Genomic DNA, 14,655 nt, shown 5'->3' with positions numbered 1-14,655 from the left:
GTGATGACGTCACCTGGAGGTGACGTCATCACGTTTGGCACATTGCTGGGGGGACGCTCTAGCATTCAGCCTGAAAACTCAATGGTATCATAGAGTTTCTAGCCGAATGCAAGAGCATCCACCTGGCAATGTGCTTAGCACGATGACTGCACTTCATGTGACGTCATCATGGTGCGCGTGCTGTGCCCACATGCCAGAAGATCCTGGGAGAAGAGCTTCTCCCCCCCGCCGGAAAAAGGTAGGGACCTGGCAACCCTAATTACTGACTGCCTCTTAGTTGTCAGCCCTGGTGAGACCCAATATTTGCATTCTTTTTTTTAAAAAACCCAACATTCCATCTGTTCTCTTAGCCTAATACTATTCATTTTGATATTAATATTTTCATTGACTATTCATGCTTAAATTGGAGGGGGGCATCCTTTTCTTGTGTGTAAAATTTTGCAGTGAATATTTTAGCTGACAATTATTCTGAGGTAATTCTATGGGGACAGCGCAGATCAAACATCACAGTAGGAAGGAACTTTAAAAAAATACCTCACAATGTAAAGTATCTTGCACATGCCAGAGTTTGAAAGTGTCCAGATTTCTGAGACTCTTTGCATCATATCCTGAATAGACAGCCATGGTTTTTAAAAATTTCTGAAAGGAAATAAGGAAGGAAAAATCTTGACATGCAAATCTGTATATGAAGAAACATATTTATATAGGCTATGATCCTACACATTATTAAGTAAGGTAGACCACAGAGGTGGGGTCCCTCACCACATACTGGTTTTCTCTACACAGGCACAAAAGTAAACTAGAATACAATTAAAGCCAACACCACTGAAATTGCCTCATAATGTCTAGGCTTGCAGCAACACTCATCAACTCATATATGAAATATTTTGGCATGCAGAGAGGTCTACTTTCATGTCTAACATGGCAGCAATGAGCAAATACTTCCTACAGTTTGCAACAGGCTGCACAAAAAGCTATACTCAAGGTAGCAAAGATAAAGAAGAAGGCTGAACAGGCTCAAACAGGCATCCACAATTTGTGACTTGCCAAGCCAAACGAATCCCAACAGCAGGGGTGAAAGTAACTTAAATGTCTTGGCCGTACCTTCTGTCAAGCAGAAAACAGATGGTTCTAATTTGGCCACTTCCATAACTGTACATTGTCCCATACCAGCTCACTCACTACTGCCACCAGCCATGTTTGGGGCCCATTGGAAGGCTGTACTCAGTCTCTGGAGGACTGGGTTAAAATAATTGGTGACATTCATCTGGTACCCTTTTGGTTGTCCAAATGTTTGGACTCATAGGACCATACATGTCGCATCAATAGCATACAACAGTGCCCTTGCACAAATTTTTATTTTATTTGCTTTACTTCATTTTTCAATTAGTGTTAAAGTGGATTACGAAATATAACAATCAGCATGCACCACCAATCACAGCCGGCTCCACCCCATACTGTACCCCCCCCCGAGCTTGCAGGCAGAGATTGTTGGGTTTTTGAAATCAAACTGAAAACCAGTGGGCGTGTGTCATGATAGGATTTCTATCTCTGCACTTGTTCTCACAGTCTGCAACCAAACCCGCCCATGAACTTCAAATTCAAATTGGTAGGTGTGGACACTAGAGTCTCCTAAGAAACTACCCATCCTATTTTGTCTGTTTTTGAGCCCACAATATAGTAGCAAACTTTCTGGAGCACACTAGATGTAAGCAGTCACCCTGTGCTCATGCATGTAGGTGGGTGAATGGGATTGCATCTTGGAGGTAACATATATCAAGGCCAGTGGATGATCTTTTTGAAAAATGCAACTCTTTAAAAAGACAAGTCTATGTTTTCTTGCATGATGTTATATATGTGTGTGCCAGCAAGTCGCAGATGACTTGTGGACCTCGTAGGGTTTTCAAGGCTAGTGTTTAAGCAGTGGTGGCTGGCCATTGCCTTCCTCTGCATAGTCTTCCTTAGTGGTCTCCCATCCAAGTACCAACCCTGTTTAACTTCCCAGACGCAATGAGATTGGTCTATACTGTACCATTCTACAGCCCGTATGCAAAAACACTATGCAAATACACAGTTGTGCATTTGGGCATATAAAACTAGAAGATTTCTACTTGTTATAAGGCAGATTTATTAGGATGTTAAAGATGATATATCTGCAGAGTTTGTAATCTTATTCATTTGTTCAGAAAAACCAGAATGAAAAACAAAACAGTGTTGCCTTTCCAGAGTCAAATGGACAATTGTTTTACCTACACCAGTCCTAGTTTCTAGTAGAGCTTCTTGGTTTTTTCCTCTTCCCATCCAATCTAAGCTCACTACTTTTGTTTGGATTAGGGTTGCCAGGTGTAGATAGCACTCTGATGGGAGAACTTGGGGGTGGGAACAATCTCTTCAGAACTGTGCCAACTTGTAAAGTTACTTCAAGGATGAAACAGAAAGTGACATTGTAGTGTTGGGGTGACTTTCTAGGATTCACCTAAAACTCTATGGGTAAACCATAGACTTTTGGGTGAATCTTAGAGCGTAGTGGCAATGCAATGTCATCACCTCTGGTTTCATGCCAGAAGTGATGACTCATGTTTTTGCAACTCTGAAGAACATTCTGCTTTCTCCTGCCAACCTGTTGCGCAATGGCAGGGAATCCCTCATTTGGATCCTGCTGCAAATTTACCTTATGATGTTTAACACAAATCTGTCCTGAGTTACTTGAAATTTGTGTGAACACTTTGGGTGGTTGCTGCTTCAGTTTCCCCTGGTTTAAACAATTTTGTGTTGCAGTGTTGTGTAATAGCATAGAAATTATGTGCTTGTGTGATATCATATTCTCATGGTGTTGCATTGATACAGCAATTGTAGTTTTGCTTCTAAGGCAGACAGTAAATATCACAAATGCAGGCCAATCCTATTGAGTAGATTTAGATTGCACAAACAGTGGTCTGGACCATCTCACCTCAGGTGGTTTTTTCAATTGGTGTTGCCAGCTAATGCTGGCACCCTGGTGGGAAGATTTTAGGGTCAGGGACAAACAATTTCGTATAACAGCAATGATGTCATTCCCGGCATGAAACCAGAAGTGACTTGTTTCATGGTGACACTCTAGGATTCACCTAGAACATTCCCTATTTCCCCCCATTGCCCTGTTGAGTGGTGATGGGGAACTATGCTTTAAGGCTGGGAAGTCACTATAGTAGGAGACCTGGCCACCCTACTGTTCATCCATATCTGGTATGTGACAGAGTTGGACTCAGTACAGCTACCTTCGATAAATTGGATTCAAAATTGTGCATGTTTGTGTATTTATGTTTATTTAAAATATATGTTTGCCACCTTTCCACACAACTTGGGGTCCCCAAGATAGCAAACAATCAAAACAACATCAATACACAAACACACATAGAGCAATTCAATAATATGAACACATAAAAACGGAGACACACAAACAGGAAGGAGGGCCCAGGAGAGTGTGTGAGGGAATGCCAAACAAAACAAAAAAAGTCGTCACCCATGGGCACATATGAAACCTTGGGAGAGAATTCCAGAGTTCGGGTGCAATGACTGAGGCAGTCATTTATGAAGGGGACAGAAAGGCAAAACAGAAAGACAGAAGCCGTGACCTTGTCACTAGCACTGAGTGCCTTGTACCTGATCCTAGACTCTCTGAGAATGAAGCATCTCAGTCTATGGAATGGCCCAGATTTAACAAGCCAACCAACTGGTGAACCAAATAATGGAGAGTAGTTAACAAGAAATCTTGTATTTTTGCTTTAATTGAAGCTTTCAACATGATATGTCTTAAGACAAAAGGAGTTGTTTCAGAAAATTTTTTTTTACCTTGTATGGTTGAATTTTGGCCCGGAATTCTTGTGAGGTCATCGTTTCCCTCAGAAGCTTCTTATAGCGTGGACAGTCAAAAATGGGAAAACGTAATTTCTGGAACAAAATTAGTAAGAGTCATTGTTGTCTCAGTTCATGTTTTTCAGTTATGGTTTTATGTAGCACCTAATCTGTTTGTAGGCTTGACATAGCCACCGGGTAGGGCGGGATAAAAATCTCAAAAATAAATAAATAAATAAATAGGCTTGACATTGTTCACAATGAAATTTATGTAATACTCTGTAGGTATAAATGCATTGCAGTAAGAAGTGAAGTGCTTCTCACCAAGGGAGCATATAAAAGCTCCTGTGGGTGGCCTCCACTGTTGCTAATAGCTAGAGGTAGACTGGGAAGTTAAATGCTGCATTAAGCTGAATGTAAACATAGATTTCAAGGTCTGCAGGGTAAAACACTATTCAAAACAGACTGAATAAGCAGGAAAAACATTTTTTTTTGACTGCCACAGTACCTTGATAAAGGACCGAACACGAGTGTGAAGCTGGCCTGTTGGAGACATGGGAGCCACGACAGTTGATCAGATATTTGGAATAATTTACCTCTACATTGAAGAAGGACTGTATTCAAGCTACTTTGGGCTGTATTATTCAGAGGAACTTTGAACACGGACAGTTTGGTTTACAAGGACAGTTTAAACATTTGTACCTTTTGTACCAGAATGCGTTTTGTGATTTGTACCAAGATATAAATGCTTGATAATAATTATTGAATAGATTGCATAATAACAGCACAGTTGTTTTTAGGTTTACTTACGACCTATCCCGTGGTCACAAGTTTGTATAATAGCTAGAGGCAGACTGGGAAGTTAAAAAGGCTCAGGACAAAGCCGAGCTGAATGGCCCCACAGTGATACAAGCCAGCACCGCAGGGGCCTCTCAGCTCAGAACTGGCCAGCCACGTCCATTGTGTGTGTTGGCTCCACCTACTTTTGCCTTCACAGGTATCACCCCCAACCAGTGGTGGTACAAGAGCAAGCACCTGGTGAGCTGATACTGATCACTGTTGTCAGTGAAAGGCCCAAGGCAGCAGTGCTGGCCAAACTACTGGGATCTGGCTGTAGTCCTCCTGGCTGCCGGTGGTCTTCCAAGCCAATGGCCCACCAGGATCTTTCCTTGTAAGTCAAAGGGTCAGACTACTCCTTGTTAGGTGCCCTTAGTGAGGGACATCATGGGTTTGGTACAGACCTTGGCCAGCCATGTGAGACATAGCTTGCATGAGTTACCTTAGGAACATGAGAGAGGTTCTTCTGTCCCCAGTTCTGCCAAGATAATGTCTGAATTGGGCTTTAGCCCCACATATAAAATGGGGATAATAATACCAGGCCTACCTTACACTGCCTTTGTGATTCAAATAAACAGCCTTGTATCATGCTCTGAAGCACTTCACTAAGAATTTAACATTTTGCTTGTGCTTCATGTAGTCTGAAGCTTGCCAATACTCATCCTCATCAGCAGGATGAACCATTTGAATAAGCACACGATTTTGGGTCCCCCCCCAAAGTATTCCAGTGGAGAAGTAAGTAAATTCTCTTCCTCCATGGCCATCACTCAAATGATCCCTTCTTGTTTTTTCTCCAAGCTCAACCATGCAAAAGACCTTTTCTGAACAGGAAGCAAAGTGAAGAGAATGGCAGGGCACCTCGTGTTGCAACCCAAGAGCTGTCAGAGCTTCCATCCCTCCTACGGGCAGCACAAGGTTGCCCTGGCAAATCAGTGCAGTATCTCATGTTTCTGCCTACCTGAAAGCAGAAGGCAAGCTAGTAATTATCGCTCTCTTGTTATTCCCAAAGTGATCACCATGAGGTCTCACCCTGGGACAGAACCAGTCTGGCTGGAAAGAACTGGTGACGACTCTTAAGAGGAAAGCCCCAGAAAAATGTTTAGAGAGTAGGTAATCGAAAGCAAGCAATGAAGAAAAAAAATGTCTTTGTGTTGTCTTTAAGAAAAATCCTTCCAAAAGATAAGATTTTCTCTAACTTGCTGGTTCAATTCAAAGATCCTCATTTCAATATCACTTGTGAAAGTGGAACCTGTGAGTCTCTGGCTGCTTCTGCACAGCAAGGACTCTCTGTGTTGCATCATCTTTGTGAGTGTGTGTGGCAATTTTCTGCACACTTTCTCTTTTTAGTGACTTTTCCCTCCCATGTAAGCTCTGCAGTAACTCCACATTGGCTTTTGGGGGGCATGGTTGTCACAGACATGGCGTCTGGGCCCCTCTTTTATTTTGTTCTTCAAGCATGTGCTATACCGCTATAGTGGTAATATTTGTAGAAGAATGCCTATGCCCATGTGGGGATGGGAGTGTGGAGACATTAAAGAGAGCCCTACATACCTACAACATACCCGAAAGATGGTCATCCAGCCTCCACTTGAAAACGCCCAGCGAAGGAGCATCCATCACCTCCCGAGGCAGTCTGTTCCACTGCTCAACCACTCTTACAGTTAGGAAGTTTCTCCTGATAAGGTATAGATAGGGACTCTGGGGCAAGTGATGCTCTGTCATCTTGGTGCTTGGGGGGGGGGGTCAACAGTGGGAGGGATTCTAATGTCCTGGCCCCACTGGTGGACCTCCTGATGGCACCTGGTATTTCTGGCCACTGTGTGATACAAAGTGTTGGACTGGATGGGCCTTTGGCCTGATCCAACATTGGCATCTCTTATGTTCTTATGATATTTAGCCGGTAACGACTCCCTTGTAATTTCCACCCATTCGATCTAGTCTTGCAATCCGGAGCAAGAGAGAATAGATTGAGTTGCAACAGATTCATGGAGACCCCATCTATGGGTGATAGAATCATAGAGCTGGAAGGGACCTCTGGGATCATCTAGCTCATCACGCTACACAGTGCAGGGAATTCACAAATACTTCCCCCTCCACACCCCCAGTGACCCCTGTTCCATGCCCAGAAGATGAAATACACTCCAGGATCTGCAGCCAAACTGACCTGGTTGAAAAACTGGTCATTCAAAGCAAGAGCTAAAAACAGAGGTGGTTTGAAATTGAAGAGAAGAGAAGAAGAAGAGAAGAAGAAGAGATTGGATTTATACCCCGCCCTTCACTACCCGAAGGAGTCTCAGAGCAGCTTACAAACTCCTTTCCTTTCCCCTCCCCACAACAGACACCCTGTGAGGTAGGGGGGGCTGAGAGAGCTCTGACAGCGACGGCTCTTTTTCAAGGGCAGCTGTGCCAGAATGACGGCTTGCCCAAGGTCATCCAGCAGGTGCGAGTGGAGGAGTGGGGAATCAAACCCGGTTCTCCCAGATTAGAGTCCGCACACTTAACCACTACACCAAATTGCCTTCCTCTGCATTGCGACGCTGGACTTCCTTGGTGGTCTCCCATCCAACTACTAGTCAGGACCAACCCTGTTTAGCTACTAGAAGGAGCTGCACCATGTGACTGAAGTTAAGCTGTGGCAATCGTGTGGTGGCTGGCTCCGCCCCCTACAGCCGCCATTTCGCGGCAGCCATTTTTGTGGCCGCACCCACCGTGCCATGTCAGAGGGAACACTTTCCCTATGTGGAAAGGTTAAGGCGCTTAGGGCTCTTTAGCTTGGAGAAACGACAACTGAGGGGTGACATGATCGAGGTTTATTTATTTTTTTTAACATCAATTTTTATTAAAATTTTTCAAATACCAAAAACATTATGGTAATCTAAAATTCTTCAGTGAAAGAGTACACGGGTAAATATTCAGAATTTCAAGAACAACTATAATATACAAATTTATGTAATCTAAACGACTATCTTTGGATGGCATTTTTTTTCCAAAACAAAATACTATAGGTTAAATTTTGTATTAGTTTTAACCTCATTGAGAAAGACCCATCAGTCATATAACATTATTTGATTATTAGCCTTCGAAATATGTTCCCAGTCAAATTCTTCTAGAGTTATCTTGTCCAGTATAGGGTTCCATATGCTGAGGGGATTATAAAATTCACATTCGTTTTGGTGTACTGAATCATAAATTGAGAATTTTTCTAACATAAAAATGTCCCAGATTTTTTGTATCCATTGGCTTGTTGTGGGAGCATTTTTGTTCTTCCAGTTTTTAGCAATTGTCGATTTTGCTGCTGTTAGAAGGATGTTTATTAGTTGTCTTGTCCTTTCAGGAGGGCGATCCGAAGGCCATAGATTCAAGAGCATCAATTCCGGAGTGAAAGGTACGTCATATTGTGTCATTCTTGTGATGTGAGACCGAATCTGAGTCCAGAACTTTTCAATTTTGACGCAGGACCACCAATTATGCATATAGGTTGCTTTTCCCCCACATAATTTCCAACATAGCGGAGTTATAGATGGGATTATGTGGGTAAGTTTGGCAGGCGTTAGATACCACCTGGTTAGCACTTTGAGGTTGGTTTCCTGTAAATTTAAAACTTTGGAAATTTTGGATTGAGTATTCCAAATATCCGTCCATTCATCTTCTGAAATTGTTTTGTCCAAATCTTGATTCCAGGATTTTTGGTAGTTTATGGGTTGTTGAGTATCTGCCTGCATAATGATGTTATATACTTTGGAGATTTGACCTTTTTTTTGAGTTGGTTTGTAAAGAAGTTTTTCTAAATCTGTGAGAGGTCTTTTACTCATATTCAAAAAGTCCGATTTGTATACCAGATCTTGAACTTGTAGGTATTCGAACCATTTAATAGAAGTATTGAGTTTTTGTTCCAATTCAAGTTTTGTATTTATTTTCCCTTTACTTACAATATCCTTAATTTTGTTAATGTTTGTGGCCCTCCATGATTCATAAGTCTTGTGATCCTTAGCTGGTAAGAACCAGTTCTGTCTGGTGAAAGTACTCAAAAGCGAGTGATTCCGTATGAGTTTGGGTTTTAGTTCATACCATGTTTTGAGAGTAGTTTTGGAGAGTGGATTTTTTATTTTATTGTTTAGTTCTTTGAAGGACTCGTGCCATAGGAGTTCTTGGAAAGTTAGATTTGGGAATTCCGATTCCTCAATCCATTTCCAGTCAAGATCTTGATCTTCGTGATACTGACGTATTAAGGAAGCTATGATAGTAGCATTGCGATAATTTCGTAGATCCGGTAATGCTAGGCCTCCAGATTTTCGGGGTCTCTTCATAGTGTGAAAGGCTATCCTTGGGGATTTGAAGTTCCATACAAATTTGTTTATTTCTTTCTGCCATTTTGTAAGTTGTTGCCCGGTGATGTCTATATTAAGAGTTCTGAAAAGGTAAAGATATTTCGGTAAGATGAAAGAACGTAGGATGTCGATTCTCTCCATCCATGATAGCATTTTTGTATTCCATTGAGTCAAACTTTGAATTATTTCTTTGTGCATTTCCACGTGATTAACGTGTATTATCCTTGAAAAGTCCTTTGGGATCTTTATCCCGAGATATTGAAGGTTGTCAGTTATCCAATTAAATGGATATGTCGATTGTAATCGTGTTTTAATAGTTTCCGGAATATTTATGGGATAAATCATAGTTTTAGCTTGGTTGATTTTTAAGCCGGCGACCTTGGTGAAGTCCTGAAGAATCGTGGTGATGGTTGGGATTGAAGATACAGGATTAGATACGTACAAAATCATATCATCGGCAAAAAGACTTAGTTTAAATTCCTTCTCTCTGATTTTGATGCCTTTGAAGGTTGAATTCGCCCGTAGGTTTCTTGCCAGAGGTTCTAAAGCTAGGATAAATAAGATCGGGGACAAGGGGCATCCTTGTCTCGTACCCTTATATAGCGTTATTTCTTTGGAAGATGCTCCATTAATCAGTAGTGTCGCTTTTGGGAGTTGATAAATAGCTTGGATGGATTTTTGAAACGTAGGTCCAAAGTTCATGTGATTGATTAGTGTTTGTAAAAATTGAATTTCCAGAGAGTCAAACGCTTTTTCAATATCTATCGCTATCATTAGGGAGTTTGTAGATTTGTTATGGATACTGTGTTGGATAATGTTCAGTGTCTTCCGGATATTATCTGAGATATCTCGTGAAGGAATGAATCCCGATTGATCCTTGTGAATGTAGGCTGCCATGATGTTTTTCATCCTTGAAGCGATCACTCCAGTGAATATTTTGTAGTCCAAGTTCAATAAAGAAATTGGGCGATATGATCTGGGATCTGTTTTATCTTTATCCTTTTTTGGTATGAGGATCACATTTGCCATGCGCCATGTCTCCGGCATCTCACCGGTTTCTCTAATTACGTTACAGGTGTCTCGTAATGGTTTAGTAAGAAGATCTCGAAATACTTTGTAATATTCCGGAATGAAACCATCAGGTCCCGGTGCTTTGTTTATCTTAAGCCTTTTGATTTCTTGTTCTATTTCTAGGTCTGATATAGGAGCTTCTAGCATTTGCTGGTGTTCTTCCGTTAAGGTAGGTATATCTGTTACATTTCTCAAGTATTCCGTGATTGTTTGTGGGTCTGGTTGTTTTGAGGTATAAAGATTTTCGTAAAATGTTTGGATAGTTTTAACAATGTTTTTTGTATCATGTTGCAGTTCATTGTTGTTGTTTTTTATGCTTCTTATGAACCTGTCGGTTTGTTTTTTCTTTATTCTCCAAGATATGATGCGCAATTGTTTGTGTCGTATTGTTTGTTCTGTTTTACGCATATTGAAATTGTCTTCCAGAATTTCTGACGATTCTAATGCTTCTAGTTGTTTTCTCACTTCCAGTAAGCGCTTGTAAATTTTTTTGTTACAAGTACTTTTATGCTTGTCTTCTAGTGCTTCAATAGTTTGGGAAAGTTCTTTCTTGATTTTAGCTTTCTCTTTCCTGCAGGTTACTGTCAGAGAGATACAATATCCCCGCAACACAGCCTTCGAAGCTTCCCATACTGTCTTCAATGAGATCTCATCTGATATATTTGTTTTAAAATATTCTTTGATTTCAGTACGCAGTTTCTCTTTTGTTTTGGGATCGTATAATAAAAATTTGTTGAATCTCCAGTTGTGGCGTTTTGGTCTATCATTGTCGTTGACGATTGAACAGGTCACTGGAGCATGGTCAGACCACTTTTGAATTCCTATGGAGGTGTTTTGAATTTTTGGAAGAAGTGAGTCTGAGATTAATAGGTAATCAATCCGTGTGTATATTTTGTGTCTTTGCGAAAAAAAGGTGTAGTCCTTTTCTTTGCTGTGTTGTTCTCTCCATATATCATGAAGATTATATTTTTGTACAATGGTATTAAGTTGGTTTAACTGTTTGGGTTTGATGTCATTCATTTTTTGTGGATTTTTGGGGGAAGACTTATCCATCACTGTGTCCATTACAAAGTTTAAATCTCCTCCCAATAATATTGGGCCAAAACTGAATTTATTCAATTTCTTAAAGATTTCCGAGAAAAATTTCCCTTGTCGTTTATTAGGCGCGTATACCGATGCAATAGTCATTGGCATTTTATTTAAATAGCCATTAATGAAGATGTATCTACCCTGCCCGTCAATTTCGCTAGTTTCGAGTTTAAAATCAGTTGAGGCTGCAATCAAGATGGCCACACCTCTAGACTTGGATGAACCATAAGCTATAAATTGCGAAGAAAACCAATTTAACGGTAGCACTTTGCTCCCTTTTTTTATGTGAGTCTCTTGCAGTAGTGCTATATTAATTTTTTGACATTGGAGGTCTTTGGCTATACGTTTTGCTTTTATTTTATCATTCAACCCTCGGCAGTTCAAAGATAATACTTTTAAGTCTTCCATAGTAAGATAAATTGAGATTGTTTGACTTTTGTTATGAACCTATAATTTGGTTTGATATAAGGACTATTCATTAAGACCATTATTAGATTTTTTTCACTTGTTAAGGTTAGTACTTTACCCAATACATAAAATACCAAAACTAATGCCATCCAGTAGAATTCTCTATCTGTATACCATATTGTAACATTTGAAACTATTAACTGCATAAAAATCCGAAGAAGTTTCCATAACCATTTGATAACCCCTGAACTCTCCCTCCCCCCTCCCCTATACATTGTTAAGTAAATCCCAGATGTGGATTTAAGATCCACATCAAGCCTTATTGGCTTTCTATCAAGGATTACTAACAATGTTATGAATGACAAATGCAAATACATCGTGAACTTTACATTGGGAACAATAATCATTCCTTTGAGTAATCCCTTTACTGTTTCCCACCTTAATAAACCTTTCCCTTGCAGTATACAAGCCGTTATAAGTTATCTATTCAGTTTAAACAGACTTAATAAAAAATACCAGTGTTGAAATACTTGCGATCCCTTGCTGGGTGATATTCAGTTGATTCTCCTCCTAGTGGGGATTTTACTCCACTTGTGTGGTGAAAGTTGGGAGGGATTCCTTCTTTTCCTTTGGAGCTCTACTTCCATTCCATCCTGTGTGGTGATACCTAAGGCCGTTAACAGAGCCGATCCCGTTTCTATGTCATCTGCTCTATGAGTTACACCATGCCTCTGTACTTGAAGAGCCCCCGACTGAAGCCATCTGTATTTGATTTTCGCCTCATTAAGGCGTGTGGTGATCTGTTTAAGATTGCGTCTTATTTGAAGGGCTTCAGGGGGAACATCGGGGTATGCCTGAACTTCTTTACCATTAAATGTTAGCTTGCCTGGTGTTTTGGCTGCATGCAAAATTTTATTCCTTGTTTCCATTTCCATGAATTCAATCAAAATGTCTCTTGGGCCTTTCCTTTTTTCAGATGAGATGGGCCCCAGTCTATAGGCTCTAAAGATCTTTGGTGTTTCTCCCCCTTCAAAAATTGTTGTTGTCATTAACCAGTTTGCTATGAATGTATTTAGTGTTTCCTCTTTCTCAGCTTGGTCAGGGATGCCTCTAAGTTTTATAAATTTTTCTCTGGTTCTATGCTCAAGGATGAGTATTCTCTCTCTTGCCCAGGTCTCTGAATCTTGCAGGGCTCTAATATCATCATTTGTGGCTGTTGTAGCCTCTAGAGCTGTGTCAGCAGTTAAAGCTATTTGCTGCATAGCTGTCTGTAGTGCTTCTAATTTCTCCGTTAATGGGTTAAGTGCCGCATTTAAAGTCATATTAATAGTATCCATAATTTCTGACCTGAAGCCTTGGAATATGTCCATCATGTCTTGTTTGGTAACAGGAGATGCGGAATTTGGCGCTGAAGTCGTCCCGGTCACCATCTTGGATTTCCGATCGTCCGGATTTTTAAAACGTTCGTTTTTCTTTTAATCTGGCTTAAAGATACTTCACTTGTGTGCTATTTAATTCAGCAACGTCTCCGGTATTGATTTTTTATGTTTTTATATTCGGGAAAGCGTTTTTTCGATCATTTGTTTGGCGGGAAACAGAAGGGCCTCTCGGAGAACGATCAGCAGACGTCTGTCATGATCGCGACCGACGCCCCGCCCCCATTCCTTCTAAAATGGTGGTTGTGATGGCTTGCGAAAGCTCCGCTTATTTGGTTCAGTTTTCCTCAGAAAGTCCTCCATTCTCCAAACCTTGATGAAGTCAGCGCTTCTCTTTCGAGAAGGTGTGGCTTGCTCTACATTCTTGGTACAAAGAGATGCCAGCTGTCAGGAAGATGAGTCATTTCCTCTGTTCCGGCCTAGGCAAACAGCAGCCTTATGCAAGACCGCAGCAAAACTGATGCATGTTGCATGGTGTAGCCTTCAGCAAAAGCCAAGAGTTTTTGAGGCAGAAAACCTGCAAGATGCCCCCATGAAATGAAAACTATAGTAATGTCTACCCTTTAAAGGTCCTGTTACGTTTGAAGCATGAGCCAATATGCCTCACCTTACCTGATATTAGGGCTGGCAGCGGCACCATCTAAGCAGAGGCGAGAAGGTGTGGCTTGCTCTACATTCTTGGTACAAAGAGATGCCAGCTGTCAGGAAGATGAGTCATTTCCTCTGTTCCGGCCTAGGCAAACAGCACCCTTCTGCAAGACCGCAGCAAAACTGATGCATGTTGCATGGTGTAGCCTTCAGCAAAAGCCAAGAGTTTTTGAGGCAGAAAACCTGCAAGATGCCCCCATGAAATGAAAACTATAGTAATTTCTACCCTTTAAAGGTCCTGTTACATTTGAAGCATGAGCCAATATGCCTCACCTGGCAGTGGCACCATCTAAGCAGAGATTTGCTTACTATACCAGCACAGGAAAGCTGTTCAGTGAAATGGATGTTATGCTGAACTTCTACTCTACTAAACTTTGGATAGTCTCATATGATTACGGAGTGTCCTGTATTTAATGAGTTGAGGCCCAGTTTAATTACTCCTTTATTCCAAATGATGGAAAGGTCTAATGAGGCAACCTGATAGTATGTGGGCACAGGTGACTTGGTGATTATTGGATACAAATGATTCTGTTACTCTTTCTCTGGCAATCGATCAAACAGCGGAAGAAGAATATCAAATAAGGCATTAATTTATTTTATTTTACTATTTTATTTTCTGCTTAGGGCTATATCTGTATGAGCAGTAATAGCTAGATAGAGAGAACTCTGGGCAGTTGGTGTTATTCTTTATAACCTCATTTTAAGGAAGTGTTTTATTTTCCTTCTTACTTGGAGATGCGCACAAACTTTCAAAGTCAAGTTCTAAAGAAGAGCCTAAAGGGCAGATAGCTGATTTATGTTAGTAATACTCACTGGTCTGAATGACTTTGGTACCACATAGATTGGGATAGGTTGCCAAAGAATTTGTGGATTCCAGATCTCGCTAGTAGTGGGCGGGAATAAACCAGCAAGGTTAACTTGGGCGCTCATAATGGTTCGATCGATATCTGTACTCTGGATGTAAATCTAAAAGAGAGAGGGGGGAAAAGATCATGTCAAGAACA

The 14,655-nt window shown here is 40.9% G+C and overlaps 1 protein-coding gene across 1 annotated transcript in view; it reads right to left on the bottom strand.

Annotated features, from left to right (window-relative positions):
• Nucleotides 1–14,655, bottom strand: part of LOC107107300 (prostatic acid phosphatase-like) — a 47,896-nt gene that overhangs the window by 21,643 nt on the left and 11,598 nt on the right. Inside the window, exons 4-6 of the mRNA XM_015407581.1 lie at nucleotides 14,465–14,617; nucleotides 3,832–3,930; nucleotides 535–639 (exon numbers count right to left, since the gene is read on the bottom strand). Coding sequence (XP_015263067.1) covers nucleotides 535–639; nucleotides 3,832–3,930; nucleotides 14,465–14,617 — 357 coding nt within the window. The remainder of the gene's footprint in view (nucleotides 1–534; nucleotides 640–3,831; nucleotides 3,931–14,464; nucleotides 14,618–14,655) is intronic.

This window comes from Gekko japonicus, unplaced genomic scaffold (genome assembly GCF_001447785.1).
Source record: "Gekko japonicus isolate JY-2015 unplaced genomic scaffold, Gekko_japonicus_V1.1 scaffold1215, whole genome shotgun sequence".
In the NCBI taxonomy this organism is placed as follows: Eukaryota; Metazoa; Chordata; class Lepidosauria; order Squamata; family Gekkonidae; genus Gekko; species Gekko japonicus.
Note: the sequence above shows the minus strand (reverse complement) of the source record. Positions and strands in the feature narration are given on the sequence as shown.